Source organism: Procambarus clarkii, chromosome 30, assembly GCF_040958095.1.
Source record: "Procambarus clarkii isolate CNS0578487 chromosome 30, FALCON_Pclarkii_2.0, whole genome shotgun sequence".
Lineage (NCBI taxonomy): Eukaryota > Metazoa > Arthropoda > Malacostraca > Decapoda > Cambaridae > Procambarus > Procambarus clarkii.
In genome coordinates, this window is record NC_091179.1 from 16,398,236 (window position 1) to 16,416,292 (window position 18,057).

Here is an 18,057-nt window from a genome sequence, read left to right on the forward strand (position 1 = left end):
GCAGTCTGCACCAGGAAGGGAAGGGAACTATCAGCAGAAAGCACAAAGTCATTACGACTCTCATATATAGCACTGGGAAGGGGTCAGGATAAGCACATACGGGAGACATCTCCCGTCAGTCACGCAGGGTGCAGTCGCACCTCCACAGATCTCCAGTATCAGCTCTTGATACTGGTAATGGCTCAAAAGGGCCACCACTTACGGGCTATTCATGCCCGTACCACCTTTTGGGTGGCTTAATCTTCATCAATCAATCAATCAGAATAAGGATTTGGGATGGGATGGGGGGGGGGGGGGGGAAGGAATGGTGCCCAACCACTTGGATGGTAGGGGATTGAACGCCGACCCGCAGGATGCGAGACCGTCGCTGTACCGTCCAACCCAAGTGATTGGACCTGTACCAGGTGGATCATATACCAGGAGGAGCCTGTACCAAGTGGAGCGTGTACCAGGAGCAGCCTGTATCAGGAGGAGCCTGTACCGGAAAGAGCCTGTACCGGGAAGAGTCTGCACCCGGAGGAGCCTGTACCAGGAGGAGCCTGCCTGCACCAGGAGGAGTCTTGCACCAAGAGGAGCCTACACCATGAGAGGCCTGCACCAGAAGGGGGTCTACACTAGGGTCTACATTTGTAGGGGGGCGTGCACCAGGAGGGGTCTACACCAAGAGGGGCATGCACCAGGAGGGGTCTACACCAAGAGGGGCGTGCACCAGGAGGGGTCTACACCAAGAGGGGCGTGCACCAGGAGGGGTCTACACCAAGAGGGGCGTGCACCAGGAGGGGTCTACACCAAGAGGGGCGTGCTACATACATGATACATGGTAGTTGCGTCACTTGTGTGGGATAATGTCAGTGGCAATGGAGAGTTGTATAAGGACAAAAAGGGCATTACCACACAAATACATTTACATGCAAATTATCAGAGATAATGTCTGGCAGATACTAGATGGCCTCTATGAAGCTACTAACCAAGAAAACGTAGAGAAACAGTCACTCCTTCATGGACCGAGTGAGGAGGGAAGAAGTGTTCTTTTGATGTAAGGTTTGGTAGCATCAAGAAGTGTTCTAGTGATGTAGGGCGTGGCTGCATCAAGAAGTGCTCTAGTGATGGAGGGTGTGACAGCATCAAGACGTATTCTAATGATGGAGGGTGTGGCTGAATCAAGAAATGTTCTAGTGATGGAGGGTGTGGCTGAATCAAGAAATGTTCTAGTGATGGAGGGTGTGGCTGAATCAAGAAATGTTCTAGTCAGAGAGTAATCACACTAATGTGACTGCATGAATGAGAAAATACGTAGGAGCTGTGATGATGATGATATTCTAGTAATTGTGGAGTGTGTGGCTGCATGAAGAAGTGCTCTGGTGATAAAGTTTGTGGCTACGTGAAGATGTATTCTAGGGATGGAGTGTTCTTGAAATGAATTTGAATCGCTTCATTGATGTCTGAAAATTTATCAGGAATCTAGCTTATATTGAAGTGTTGTGAATAGCTTCACTTTTCTTTCTCAAGCAATGGTCTCATTCACAATTTTCCTGGAATTTTGATCTGATTCATGTTTGAGTACAGCTGTTTGTTTTGATATTCAGGGTTTACAGTGGTGGTTTGTAGATAAATATTTAAGAATTCTGCTTTTATCCCTGTTTTTGAAAAATTTTAAGACACGCACATTTTTGCACACTTAAAATATAACTGAAAACTACATACAATTAAATATTGAAAATGATTTGGCTATTACATGTTTCATGTGATACTGCACAGCAATAAAAAACAATTTGCGAGATATTTTATTCCAATAACATGCTCCTTTTTTTAAACATTTGTGTATAATAACTCGGGGTAATTGTTATTCTTCTTATGCTGTGTTTTGTTTAGCCTCTATACACTGTTGTGTTTTGTTTAGCCTCTATACACTGTTGTATTTTGATTAACCTCTCCACCTGCACCAGGAGGAGCAAGTAGAGTATTATTTGTATTATTCCTTAATAACACCTTCAGTATTATTTGTATTTTGTTTAATTTCTCCACACTGTTGTATTTTGTTTAACTTCTCCGCACCGTTGTATTTTGCTGGACTTCTCCGCACTGTTGTGTTTTGTTTAACTTCTCCACACTGTTTGCAATACTAAGCCTTCAGTATTTCAATGTGGGGAGTAAACTATTATTTATATATATTGGTGAATTCAGGTTTGAGCAGCAATATTTGCAAATTTGCCGATGATACAAAAATTGGGAGGGAAATAAACACGAAAAAAGACTCGCTATCACTTCAAGACAAACTAAATAGCATTTTGAAATGGTCAAAAGATTGGCAGATGTAGTTTAATGCTGACAAATGTAAGGTTTTGAGGTTAGGTAATGATGATAGTTACAAGATACGAGCTAGATGGTGTTGAGATTGCGAAGTTGGATTGTGAAAGGGATCTGGGAGTTATGATTAATAAGAATTTAAAACCAAAAAATAAATGCATAAATGTTCGTATTAAGGCAAATAGGACACTGGGATTTATTAATCGTAGAGTTAGTAATAAGACGCCTGGTGCTGTTCTTCAGCTGTATCTTGCTCTGGTTAGGCCCCATTTACATTATACAGTTCAGCTTTGGTCGCCGTACTATAGAATGGATATAAATTTACTAGAACGCATCCAGCATGTGATGACAAAGTTAATCCCCCAAATCAGAAACCTGTCATATGAAGAAAGATTGACAAAGCTTAAATTTCATTCTCTAGAAAGGCGAAGAATTGGGGGACATGGTAGGTGTACAAGTGGATGAATGGGCATAACAAGGGGGATATTGGTAAGGTGTTGAAAGTATCAACACAAGACAGAACACGAAACACTGGGTATAAATTGGATAAGTTTAGATTTAGGAAAGACCTGGGTAAATATTGGTTCAGTAACAGGGTTGTTGATTTGTGGAACCAATTACTGTACCGCGTAACGTGGTGGAGGTCGGGTCCCTCGATAGTTTCAAACATGGGTTGGACATGTATGAGTGGGATTGGGTCGTTATACTGTAAATAGGAGCTGCCTTGTATGGGCCAAAAGGCATTCTGCAGTTACCTTTATTCTTATGTTCTTATGAATTTGTTTATTTACGTATGTGATACGAATTTGGAAATTAAAAATAACCATGATAGTTACAAAAACCTTATATCAAATATAATGTTGTTGTCACAAGTGAAGTACACATAAACAGGGGTAATCTAAAACAAACAATATAATGCCAATTATATAATTATAACTTACTAATTTAATCCTAGTTTGATACATAAATACAGTACTGTAATGTAAAGGAGACATTTAACCATGGGAAATACTAATTAACTTTGGAATTTTAAGTGTGTGTTTAAGCATTATAAGGGAGGAAATGCTTGCTCCATCTCAAGCATGCATCTGGCCCCCAAAGCTTGAGAAGTACAGTATTTTGAATTGCATTACATACATACACATTCACTACATGTAATTAAAATATTAAATGCAGGGGTCCTAGTTATCAAACTTCACTTGACAATGGTGTCTGTTCAATTTAAGGAGAGATAAGGCTTTGTTGAAAAATGCTGGAAGTTTGGCATAAATGAATACATTTCTTCCATCTGCAATTTCAGGAATGAGAACAGATCGACTGTGGAGAAACATTGGTAAATCTCTGACTTTACTCTGCTTCATCTTCAGAAGATCCAAGACATCTCCAGGAAGTCGCTGGGAAAGGGGAGATATAAACAATTTAAAGAAAAATAACCAATTATGAGGACTGGAAGACTCTTCTTAAAAATATGTACTAACTATAACAAAATATTAAGGACAAAACATTTACCTTGACTTTTAAGAAATACTGTATTCTGAATTTTTACAACATTCAATATTATTGGTGATGCATGACTACAGGTGTGATGAAAGACTGATTCAAGGCTCAAAGTACATCTTGAGGTTATCTTGAGATGATTTCAGGGCTTTTAGTGTCCCCGCGGCCCGGTCCTCGACCAGGCCTCCACCCCCAGGAAGCAGCCCGTGACAGCTGACTAACACCCAGGTACCTATTTACTGCTAGGTAACAGGGGCATAGGGTGAAAGAAACTCTGCCCAATGTTTCTCGCCGGCGCCTGGGATTGAACCCAGGACCACAGGATCACAAGTCCAGCGTGCTGTCCGCTCAGTCGACCGGCTCCCTTTACAGGGCATTAAATGAGCACCACAGATAAACAAAGAATCCAAGTAATGAGCGAGATGGTACCGTACTGTGTGTGCCTCTGCATTTTACTGATTACAATAATTCAAATGTGGGAAATAGTTAGACTCGTATACCGGTACTTACTAATGTAGGTATAACCGAGTCCTAGTTTTACACAAGTGGGTTTAACATGAATCACCATAATACATTAATTACTTTAGGCAGTCAATAGTTCTTTTTTTCACTGGTTTTCATAATATGTCATCTTGTCAGTACTTTACCAACAATGTCATAATTGTTTAAAATTTGTACTGTACTGGTAATTCAAGATTGCATGAAATGCATAAATATTACATTTTATAAAATTTTAGCCAATATGTACAGTATTTTTTAATTCGGCTGCAGTTATAATACAGTACAGCCAAAGATAATCGAGTGAGACTTTTACACAAGATTAAATTTAACTGGGCAAGATCAATGTTTCTAGCACAAATCCCCATTTTCCTTATGTTTTTCTTCACTTGAGCAGGAAGCTGAAAAATTAACTCTTAAAAGTTCATTTCACAGTTTCATTATGGCTTGAGGCCAAGAGAAGCAGTTTGTTGATCCTGTCAACATTTTCAAAGGCATAGTACAAGATGATAAAGTTTAGAGCAGCTAAATATATAACCAGGAATATGGTGAAGCACCTCATTATGGTCCAATAAGGCCATGCAGTTTTGCAATATCCTGTTTCAATGATGGCTGGGGCACTACAGTATGTTAGATATTTCGTCTTGGCCTTGAAGATGGCAGAGTGTTAGCCATCTGTTGATAGTGTGCTCAGTTTGTTTGATGTGCAGTGCCTTCACAATGTCTGATCTTCTATATTCAATGTATCTATTGATTACTTTTGTGTTGTTTGTCATGATATCTCTGGTGATGATCACCAGATACTGTATATGTAAATCTAGCTTAAACATCAAAGTCCCCACCCTACATGGCAAGTTGGCTAAATTTAACATGTGCCACCATGAGTCTACAAACTAAATGACTACCCACACTTCATCCTGGTGTGCATGAATCTTAGATATTTTTTTTAAAGGAACAAATACTTTTTTTGAGCACAGGCAGAGTGGCCACAATCCAAGGCTTAACAAAGTGTCATTTGGCTTGCTTAAATGTGAGGCAGCTTGGAAACAACCCAACTTACAACCATGATTTAAATGTACATATAACAATGAATAAATATAATGCATGCTAAATCTGCACAATATAATAGGTACAAATGGTATATGTTAAAATATATAGATAAAATTTTATGAAATACCCTGTACTGTATAATTAAATAAATTGGAAAATGCACACTCTGTACTGGGATGAAGATGTAAATAAACCCATCAAGCTTGAAGTACACAAAATGGAAATGCCTTTATATTTGCCAACATACAAGGCCTATAGTCAATGGGAGACAACATTTCATTCATAAATGGCCTACTAATAGAATTGAATAGAATGTCTGAAGCAGTCACAGAAACTTTTTAACAGATTATATGGACAGTAAAATCTGGATACCAACATATCGACTGTACTACCAGGGTCCTGGTAGTACAGTCGGGTTTGTTCTGATGCACATTTGAGAATTCTGGGTTCGAATCCTGGGCGGGACAGAAATGGTTGAACAAATTTACTTTCACCTAATGCCTCTGTTCAACTAGCAGTAAGTAGGTACTCAGAAGTTAGTCAGCTTGTTGTGGAGTTGCATCCTGGACAGGGTCAATAATTTGGCCTTGTGGCCTTGTGTGTGTGTGTGTGTGTGGGGGTGGGTGGGTTATAGAGGCCTCGATAAAAGCCAAACGTGTATGAATACACTCTGGCTTCCTGTCCCCATACAAAGTGAATTATTATATAATTTATATACAGTAGATGCAATAGAATATAAATGTCCAATGGAGGAGTAGGTCTGTAAAGGAGAAATTTGTATGCAAAGAGCTCTTAATTAAACTCCATAAATATAGTAATGTGTGGGGGGGGGGGAGCTTGGAGTCAAGTTGGAGAACAAAAGCCTTGTTATTATTCTAATATACAAACCTCCAGATGCATCTGTTGAGGTTACAAAACAGATTCTAAAAATTGTCTATAAAATCCAGAAAATCCTGTGCAGAATACTATCTTCCTTGGAGACTTCAATTTACCCAGTTTAAGATGTAGGATAATAGACGATAACATTATATCGCACAATCAAACTGGAAATAACCAAACACAAGTCAGAGATCTTTTTCAGACCTTCAGACAAATTTTCATTCAATCAACAGATAACAGAGCCACACAGAAAAGAAGCTATATTAGATCTGATTCTTACGAACAATGAAAAAGGGGTAAAAAAAATATTGATCACTCCATGCAAATAAAAGAAAATGTGTCTAACCTGAGGAGTCATCTTCTGAAAGTGTGAATATTTGTGATCACCCAGCACAGGACAAGATAGTCCAAAGCCAAGATGTACTCGAAGTTGATGCTTCACTCCCGTCATTGGTGACAATTCAACAAGAGATGCACTGTTGATCCTTGCTAGTACCTAAGAATAATTGCAATTTTATATTAGTGTATAGACATAATGTGCAGCTATTAAAACTAGGATGAAGGATACATATCCAATAAAAAATTATCTTATTGCTACCAGATTTTTTCTTTACTCATATAAATGAAACATTGTTAGCAATTAATAGTAGGGTAAACTGACCATTGCTTAGGAAACATGAACCACATTTCATGTTTCAGGACATTTAATACCACTTGTATTCCACTAAAATGAAACTAATGTGACTTAACAACTGGTTCAGGTACTATATATTTATCTGTCTATACTCACTTTGAAAGTAGTAACAGCTAAATGGCTGTTACTTTTAGAAGATTTTATTCCATTTTCAACTGGTGAGAGAACCATGCGACGCCTTCCTTCAATCATGCCCTCTGATATTGGTATATCAATCACACCTACAATGACAATGAATGTTTAGTAATGGTAATTTCTTCTCACAGACATAATAACAAAGGATAAAAACCCGCATGAGACTTACATCTTGTGTGATTTGATTAGACGTTGAGATGTAAGTCTCATCCAAATCACACACTCAGACCTTGATAAAGCACTCAGAAGATTGCAAAAAGACTTCAAATATGGAGTACATTCCTTACATAAATTTCACAAATACACAGGTGTGTGTTTTTTATCCTTAATTAATGTTTAACCCTTAACCTGCTCATGTTATTCTCAAATGACTGATCCATGGTGTTCCTGCCATTTGTGAATGATTTAATGTGCCTCTTAATATTCAAAGCTCCTAAATATTCTATTTGGATGTCACTTGATACTTGAGACTTCTGGCAATTGTTTGACATATTAACCAAAACTCCTAAAAGCATCAGCAACCTTCCTAGGCATTATTAAAAAAAAATGGCACCATCTTAGGTGTATTGTCACCCATTTACTGATGCTTTTGCACATTAATGGTGAAGCTATGCAAAATTTCAAGGACTGCTATGGACAAGGAAGATATCTGTGATAACCAGAAATCTATTACAAATACAGAAGTTTACTTGAAAATTAACTTTCAGAATATGACGTCATCAACTTTTCTTCATCTCACAACAGCCTAACTAAAATAATTACGGTAGTTTTTCCAACTTTAGAAGTAAATGTTTTATGATTAAAAAAACAAAAAAAGAATCGTTTTTAATTGTTTATGAGCACCTGGCAAGAGATCTGAAAAGCAATATATAGTTTGTGGGATATATTTAGAAAAAAAAATTCTAAAGAAAGAGAGGACTGTTTCTTTCTTAACCATTAAGACCAAGTTGTGACTAATTATATGGCATGTATGAAAGGCATGTCAAGGAGTTAATGCTGCTCATATTTAATACATCCACTAAAAGACTATTTGCCCAAGTACAATTAAATCTTTTATATAATTTTTTTTGAGACATCATGTTAATGATATTCCTATAACACATAGGAAATATCTGTACAGTACTTGAGGTAAATATCATCCCATTGAACATATAATACTGTACAGTACATTGTATCATATTTTAATGGAAAGACAATTTTTTTAAATACTGTAGTGGATACTAAAGTTCTCTTCTTTAATCCTCACTCCTTAGGCAAATAAAAATTCAATTATTTTCCAAAGCAAAGGTCATTAAAAATAACAATTTAAGAGGATGCCCTTTTTCTTGCAAGATTATATATTAAATAAACTTTTAGATATCATGATTATACACAGAAATCACACTAATGTGATATATATCAATGAGAAAATCCACCAGGGTCAGTTGCGTAGGGTACGTGACTGGCAGTGCCGGGGTCGTAGGTTCGCACCACCTCACAGCCCTGGTGAATTTTCTCATATCATGATCATAATTATCATCATTGCCTGTACTGTATATATTTTCCAGTATTATAATGAAAATTAATGTGCTATTCATAACCTCAGAGCCCATGGTTTTTAGAATATGACCACAAAAATTTGACTCATTTAATAGCTTCTGTTCTAAAAATATCAGGTAAATGTTGTTTGACTGTGATAGATATCAATCTGGAAAACAAAACAAAGCTAAACAATTTAAATATATTTTTAGAATTGGTCATATAGGCGGCCTACTTCACAGAACAATCACACTAAGGGTAAAATGATCAAGGAATCTCTTAATTTTTGACAATTACCCTGCTTGTACTTTACCTCGAAGTGGATTTGGAACACCTTTTGTGATGGCCCAATATGTCTTCTTGATCTGATGTTTCTTAAGCATTCTCTTTAAAGTGTCTGCCATGGCAGGAGTACGAGCCATCAGTAACACTCCTGGAACAGCATAGATATTATTATAGTTACATCATGCCATGTACATATTGTACAATACAGAATACAGTATATATATCCATTATGTACTACTGTATATATATCTCATGCTTGTTTGAAATATTTGAGACAGTAATATACATGCCTGCATGTAATTCACCATGGAGACAATGGCAAAAATGTTTATAGGACTGAAGACAAAAAAAATAAAAAGTCCAAAAATAGACCATATCATAATATTCTTTACAAATATCAAGTTAGAGCAGAATATTAAAAGAAAAATCTTAAATTGGGCACTGCTTACAAATTTAAGCATTAAATAGAACAAAATGTTTCTTGCCAAGCTATAAACCATGGGCCCATGCATGTCACTAACAATGCACCAGGTTATCTTCTTATCTTGAGGTTATCTTGAGATGATTTCGGGGCTTAGCGTCCCTGCAGCCCGGTCCTCGACCAGGCCTCCTTTTTGTTACACACCCCCAGGAAGCAGCCTGTAGCATCTGTCTAACTCCCAGGTACCTATTTACTGTTAGGTAAACAGGCGCATCAAGGTTAAAGAAACTCTGTCCATTTGTTTCCGCTTCCACCGAGGATCGAACCTGGAACCTCAAATCCCAAGCACTGTCTACTCAGCTGTCAGGCCCCTCAGTCAGGCTATGAATAATTTTGTGCACAAGACAAGGAAGACAGTGGAGAGCAGACTCCACACTACCTACAAGGAAAATTATGCTCATTACGACACCAAAGCATTTGAACATCTTGTTGACCAAGAAGCTAGACGTAACTCGAATTATGGGTGACCTGATACCAGATTATAGTGTAGACGAATAGTGCAAAATGTTTGATGATAGTTATCTAAATTCCTGTTGACACACAAACTTTGATATACTGTAGTACAAACATGCTACACAAGTTTATACAACAGTAACTATGTTGGAAATGGGTGATATACCCATTTTCCCTGGAGATGGCACTAGGGTATTCTCAGACTTTGTGAGCAACAAAAACTCTAGACACTGCCAGGCTTTAATTAATATCTTCATGGGTACTGCATGCACAGGACCTTTTCAGTGTAACTTTATAAAATAATGTTGCCTTTTTCAATTTGTACCATAACTTTTTCAATAAAGCTAATAAACTATAACTAATGTTAGTCCATTAAGAATGTCTAACTTTCTTAAGTATCCGAACCAGTGACCTTACAGCACAGACACATCCAACTCATATGGAACAATGAATTGCACCTATATATATATAATCCAAGGAAGTAACAAGCTCCAACTCAGAAGGTAGATATACAACATTCCCAACCAAAGACACCATCCTTACAGCCTGGACATTTAAAATCTAAGAAGGTTCAAAAGGAAACCAGGCATCCCCCTCGGAAACCTTTGCAGACTGAACACCGTTCTGCCTCCATGGTGGCAGCAAGTCTGGCTTTGGAACTGACCCACAACATGGGGCAGAAAAGAAGTGCCACACAGCTGTGCGACTTCCTCGGGTGTGGAACCACATGCCCAAGCAAAGAAGTGAGGGGCCAAGGGCCCGAGGCTGAGACAAATGAATCATGTCAAATCTTATGGAAAGTGGTTACCTGAAACTTCATCCACCAGCAGCACCCCTGCTGGTGCTTGCATGGACAAGTCAAGCCTGGCTCCAGGCCAGGGCCAGGCTTGACTTGTGAGAGCTTGGTTTAATAGGCTGATGCTTGAAGCGGCCCGCAAGCCTACATATTCACCACAGCACGGTTGGTCAAGCACTTTGTGAAGAAAACTATCCAGATTTCTCTTACAACGTCCACTTTTGTACTGGTAATATTTCCTATGTTTTTATGTATGTTTTATGTTAAATCCCTTATAAATAAAAGATATGATCAGATTAGTAAGCCTCTATTTTTTATAATTTAGCAATTGTTGTTAGTTGAAATACCTGTATATGTGTAATGAAAATTTGTACATGTCACACAGGAAAATATCTTGAGAAATAATTAAACAAATACTGTACACTAATACATAACATACCAAGTAAAAAAATTTAATTTTACATTACGTATATTAAACATAACCATCAATTATTAAATGTTTGAACTGGAAGTCCAAGTTTAACAGTTATAATTATATAACTAAAATAAATTAGGATACTGTACCTGTGGTACCAGCATCAAGCCTGTGCACTGGGTACAGTTCATCAGTTTCTAAATGTTTAGCCAAATCTGGGAGGTAGTCTGCAAGGATATGCTGCTGATTGCTAGTTCCACTGTGCATGGTCATTCCATATGGTTTGTATAAGCCAACAATATCATCTGAAATATATTAGGAATTAAATACACAGTGAGTTAAATCAACTCCTATCAACAGGTCTGTCTTGTAGACCAAGTCTCAAGTACTACCTGGACATTGGGGTAACTCAAAAGAAGCCCTACATATAGGTCACTTAAAGCCTCAGAGAAGATAACTTTGGTGAGGAAACAAGAAACACAAGCTGACACAAGGGAAGACAACCCTGAAACAAATTGAGGCAGACTACAGTACAGTGGAACCTTGTTTCAACGAACCTTGTTTCAGCGAATCTCTAGTTGGAGCACACACTTTCCATGCCAGATTCACTTACCTGATTCGACGAACATGAAGAGAGCGATGTGTGCATTTGCTTAAGATGTTGGGACTGAGTTCACAGACACAAGCAACATTAAAACAAATAGTTGGGGGCCTTGGGAGAGCCAGTGAACATATTTAAATCCAAATTTTATAGTTCTTTTTTATTTCCAGATACTGAAGATTTTCATTCAGAAAAATATAGGCCCTTTTTCCTCTGGAAATGAGGTTTCAAGGCTTGAGCATAGGAAATGTGCTAGATGGGGTCGAGTCTCTTTACAGACAGGTTATCTTCATTTTTGCCCTTCATATGACAAAGCATTTTGAATTGGCAAGGTTTCTGTTCACACAGGTATGGCCCCTGCTACCTTTTGAAAATGAGTTTTGATGCTGGGGATGTGAAGAATAAGCTAGATGTGGTTAAATGGAGTTGAAGAAAATAAATTAAGAGATATACTATACCCATAATGTGCAACAATCAGGAAGAGCATTGACAAACTAAAAAGATTCAAAAGCCCCAGATGTTGATGGAATTCAATCCAAAGTCATAAAGGAACTGGTAGAGGAAGTATGCCAACCACTGAAACTCCTTTTCAGAAAATATTGTACCAAAATACCCTATTTTCAAGAAAGCAGAAAGAGCTCAGCAGAAAACTACTGTCCGATCAGCTTGAAATCACACATCCTCAAGCTCATGGACAGAATCCTATGGGCGGGAATCATTCTCAATCATACAGCGCACAATCTTGTAAAATCGACGCAACATGGGTTTGTTAAAAATAGATCCTGCCTTACAAACCTGCGCATATTTTTGGAAACGGTAACCAACTACTCAGACAAAGGACTTCCGGTGGATGTACGTAGTACTGTATACATGAATTTTACTTAATTTTGACCATGCCACGACATGGTCAAAAGAATTGCAACCATGAGCACAACTGCTCTCACACGAATCCTGCAGTCTTTCTGAGAGACAAACTGGGGTTTTAAATAATTCCTCCATGCACCCGGGCTCATTTGCCCAATCCCCCATTCCATGGTTTTCTGAGCCCCATGGTCAAAAGATCTTTTGACCATGTTGTGGTGCAATCGACTGAGGCGCGTCTGGGATCATCCTGGACGAAGGTTCGAACCTTCATCACAGCCTTTGTGGATTTGTTCATTTGATGTATCATGCTATTGTGATTTCTGTGTGTATCCTCACAAAAATTTCACATATTACACAAGTGTGGGTTTTATCCTATATTATTATGTCTGAGAAGACATTAGCATTACTAATAGATGAAAATATTACAAACCACATCATCAAATTTGCAGATGACATTAAGATTTATGATAAAGTGGGAAGTGAGAATGATAATGAACAATACAAAGAAATTTACATGAACTCCACAAATAGTCAGAAGACTGGCAAATGCTTCTTAATATTGAAAAATGCATGATCTTGCATGTGGGGCATAATAACCCATGCTACAATTACCAAATTAATAACATTACCTTGCAGCAGATTGATGAAGAAAAATATCTTGGAGTTAAAATCCACCTTTCACTGAAAGATGCACAACAGGTAGGAGCAGTAGTAAAAAAAAAGCTAACCAAACCCTAGGAATAATCAAGCATACCTTTGACTTGAAGGAAAAGAAGCTAATGATTCAATTGTATAAATCTTTGGTATGCCCACACTTGGATTAATGTATCCAAGCATGGAGACCTAATCCAAGTATGAAGGACATAGCTGTTTTTGAGAAAGTACAACACCGAGCAACAAAAATAAATTCAGAACTAAGTCAACTCTCATACCAGGAATGGTTGAGGGCCTCAGGACTAACAACATTGCAAACCAAGCATGACAGGGCAGATCTCCTTAAAACCTTTAATATACTGAACAATTTGGAGGATGTTGATCCAGACAATTTTGTCAAAAGGTCAGGTGTGACACAGACAGTGAGCAATGGTTTCAAACTCAACGAGCCACAATGCAGGACTGAAAACAGGAGTGCTTTTTCACCCCACAGGGTTATAAACCTATGGAACTGCCTACCTGCCAAAGCCATAAATGTCAAACCTCTTGTTAAATTTTAAAATCCAGCTGAAAAAAATTATCAGGGCAAATGGGGGGGGGGGGGGACCTTTGACAACTGGCTTCCTGTCCTCATCTAGGCTACTATTTTTGGTGGCCCTCAGGTAATTTCAGGTAACTTTTTTTGCATACATATTTATTTGGTAGTTGTCTAGTATATTATAGGTTGAGATGAAAAATTCACTAAGTGAAATACATCCTGGAGACATCTCTGATGGCAGCGAATTCCTCACTGCAACGAACTGGGGTTGGTTCCTTATAGTTCATTGAATCAAGGTTGTACTTCACTCAGGTTGTATCAAAGAATCAAGGTTGTACTGCACTTCACAGGATGGGGAGAAATACGACTGTGAAGAATAAGAAAATAACAAATACTAAGCATGGCTCCATGTGGAACAACCAAGTCCCAAGGAACACTAACCCCATCTACCTCAAAAAACAATATTGATATTTTTTCTATTTAGATTGCATATTACTTATTATTATAATTTATTATTATTATTATTATTATTATTATTATTTATTATTTTTATAATTTATACAATACACACAATTTTCCCACTAAGAATTATTTATACAGTACTTTATCTCTAACATGTATACTGTAGTTGATTAATTGTAAATGAATGAGGCAAAGTGGCAGATTGAGAAACTTTAGAAAGAAATAATTTTGTTTTTTTCATTGTTATTTACATTAATGTGTGCAATTATAAGTTTGATCAAAATACAACTGACTATACAGTACATCACTTGAAGGTAATACAAAAATAATACTATAAAAGACTGAACGCACTATAAAAAATTCAAATGTTCAAAGGATGGACATTTTTAAAGTTCAGAGTGGGTTTGGCCCATACAATATCTTAATAAGGTTTCACTATATACAATATTTAGGATACATTTTTAGTATTAGCTACCCTACAATAGGAAAGCATTAGAATATATTAGTTCGTTGTATAATTAAGACTTTTTTAATTAAGGATAATTATATGCAAAAAATGCTAAGCAAAAGTTAAAACTTACCCTGATCATATATTACACTTGTCTTCAGCAATTTTAAAATTTCATATTTGGTAAACTTTTCTTGTGACTTCACACTTAATAGACTTAAAACTTTCTTATAGCTTTTTTTCATATTTCCATCCATCTCAGTACCATGCTTCTTTTCATGTAAATCTTTTCTCATATTTACAACATATTCAAAAGCAGATTTTGGTGCCGTTTCTGCATTTTTAACTTTAGGCTTGACTTTATCCCTTGGGTTGACAGGATATTCGACCAATATTTCATTTTCCTTTGGGTTTTCTGTTAGATGTGGAAGAATTGTTGGTGTAATATTCTTTCCAAGGCCCATAGTTTCTCCTGAACTACTACAAAATTCTTGGTCTGTCTCTCTAGTGTGTGCTCTTTTATTAAATAAATGATTTTCCACGTTACTTTTGACTTCTGATAATTCAACAGTGGATGTTTGATTCTCTGAATAGGTATCTAGTGAATCATTAAAGAAAACTTTATCAATGTAACTTAAGTCGTCATCCTTGCTTAGATGTTCTCTTTCAGTCATTTGATAATGCTTTTCTTTTATATCACTTTTAGTTAAAGGTTCTTGTGTGTGTACAGCTGCATCACCTCTTGATACAAAATCACCAAATACACATTCATCCACGTAATTAAGATTACCAGTAGTAACAGTTTTATTATTGGCTGGTTTTATATAATTCAATTCTGCACTCTGAACAATACTGGTTTTAGAACAATTATATGGGCTGAGCCAAAGTACAAGCTATCCACATAATTGCTATCATTGCTATACTCTTCCAATCCTTCACTTGTGCTTGTTAGCACTTCAGATTCTTTTTTTATATCTGCTGTGTTTTCTTTTAAAGATACAAATGACTCTTGTGACATTGGAGAAGTTAATTGTGAAACAAATGGTTCGCTCGCCCGATAAAGATCGTTTTCTGCTTGATCAGTTACATATTCACCTTCGTCTGTCTTAGTTTCCAGCATTGCTAGCTTCTCCTGCATGTCTGGACCATAAATACTGTCATACTGTCCATGAACTTTTACCACATTTTCGCTGTCAAATCGAATGCTACCGAAGTTGGTTGGGTGAACATTGTCTGTATTTGTTTCAAAGCTACGTAGTTCATTTAAAATATTTGTATATTTCAGTATAACTGGATCAACTTCTTCTATAGAACGTGTATCTTTGTGTACCTGATTATTCCTTCCACTTTCCTCATCTACTGAACACAACGAAGTTTTAGCACTTGGCACCCTTTCTGATCGTCGACTCTCGTAATCCGTATATCCTCTGGGAAGAAGGGCTGTGCATTGTGTTCTCAAATAACGATTCGTATCGACGTGAATTTCAAACCCTCTATTTCGAAGCAAAATGCCCATTCGTCTAGTATTCAGTAGCATCGTGAGATTCCCGAGAACCACGACAGACGAAGTCCGTATTTAAGCCTATTTCACAGTTTCTTCTTCGCAATACATGCAAGTTTGCATGCAGGTTTTTCCTCCTGATGACTGTACGAGTGGTGATGTTGATGGATACGGCACTTTCGGTGGCGCATCAATGTTCAGAATTTGGCAGATGTTGGAAGTTATCGATGTCTTCTATTTGTATAAGGATAATAAGAAAAATAGACCTTTAAGTAGAAATGGACTTAGGATGGCAAAGATGAGGGGTGGTGTTAACGGTAGTATCCAAATGTTGCTGTTTTATGAAAAGTGTGGATTGTCTTCTTCTTGATAGTAGGTGCAATTTGCATGAAGGGTTTGTCCTCCCGATGACTGCAGAGTGAATTGTAAAGAGACAGATGTTGTTGTGTTGATTTAGGGGCGACGACGATCGAGGGATCGGATGCGCCCAGACAGTGAGACCCGGTGTTGTTGTTGTTGACGGAATCCAAAGATCGTAAATGTAAGTTTCGTCAGGACGCCGAAGTGTAAAGCACTCAGACAATCCTCATAAAGAGTACTTATAGTTGAGCTTGTAAAAGCACCTTCATCACCTTCAGTGATTAAGTGCTTAATTGCACACTAGTTTCTTTATCAGCTACCTCACCCTGTCAGGGTAAATGAGACAAATGTATGTGAATGCATGTATGTGTGTATATATGTATGTGTATGTGTGTGTGTGTATGTATATGTATGGGTATAAAGCAAATATGGAAGCTGATCAGAATTACATTTCACCTTTGTGAATGTACATTAATGACACTATGTAAAAGACACATCTAATACTTTATGTAGGGCGTACGTAAATCTGTGTATCTTTGTATTTACGTATGTAGGTTAGCTTAGCATTTCAAAAGCACCGAATCACCTTCTGTGGTTGAGTGTTCAATAAACCCTTGAACTGTATGTTTAACACTTCTCTAACCCTGTCCATGGAGGACAGAAGAAAATGTATATATTCTGGTTAGCATTGTAAATGTGTGGCCACGTCTGTGGTAGAAAATAATAATAAAAAAAAAAAAAGTACTTATAGTATTATTGTATTATTTATATATTTGTATTTATTTATATACAAAAAGGTACATTGGATTGAGAAAGTACATTGATTGTATAAATATTGCTAAAAGCTTTTGACAAGGTACCACATTAAGGAATGGAACTCACTCCTTAATGAATTGAAAAACTGTCCAACTTTTGCGTCATTCAAAAACAAAACTAAAAAGTACCAAATTTTATCTTCAGTTTTCTACCTTATTGCTTTAAAATTGCACTGAATCTAGTGCTACCCAATCTCCCAATCTTCATGTACCCAAGCCAAACAACTTTACCATTGTGATCATTGGTCATATACATATGACCTAGATGAGAATATTAATAATAATAATAAATTTATTGTGTCGGGAGACTGGAAGCCAGAGTGCATTCCTAAGTTTACCTGAGAGTCACTAACACTTGTGGCCTCGGCGAGGACATGAAGCCGGCAGCTTGTTGAAGATCCCCCAGTTGCCTTTAAACGTTAAAAATTTTTTGGCATTTACGTCCTCAGCGGGTAGGCGGTTCCATGTTTTTTTTTAATAACCTTGTGGGTGAAGAAGCATCTCCTGTTCTCAGTCGTACATTGTGGCTTGTTGAGCTTAAAACCGTTGCTCCTTGTTTGTGTTACATCAAGACTTTTTGAACGTGTAACGTGTATTCATACACGTTAGGCTTATATCGAGCCCCCCCCCCAAAGGTCGAATTACTGACCCCGTCCAGGATGCAATCCCACAACAAGCTAACTTCTGAGTGCCTACTTACTGCTAGGTGAACATAGGCATTAGGTGAAAGAAAATGTGCCCAATCATTTCTGTCCCGTCCGGGATTCTCGGTTGTGCGAGATTTATGGTAAAGTGGGAAGAGAATG

At 37.4% G+C, this 18,057-nt stretch overlaps 1 protein-coding gene across 1 annotated transcript; it reads right to left on the bottom strand.

Annotated features, from left to right (window-relative positions):
• Nucleotides 1-3,218: 3,218 nt before the first annotated feature.
• LOC138370081 (pseudouridylate synthase RPUSD4, mitochondrial-like) lies at nt 3,219-16,594 on the bottom strand. Its single transcript, XM_069333943.1, has 6 exons — nt 14,709-16,594; nt 11,158-11,313; nt 8,892-9,011; nt 7,022-7,146; nt 6,578-6,727; nt 3,219-3,701 (listed from the first exon to the last, which is right to left on the bottom strand). The coding sequence occupies exons 1-6, from the start codon at nt 15,247-15,249 to the stop codon at nt 3,489-3,491; spliced, it is 1,305 nt and encodes a 434-aa protein (XP_069190044.1). The 5' UTR covers nt 15,250-16,594; the 3' UTR covers nt 3,219-3,488.
• Between the last annotated feature and the right edge of the window lie 1,463 nt (nt 16,595-18,057).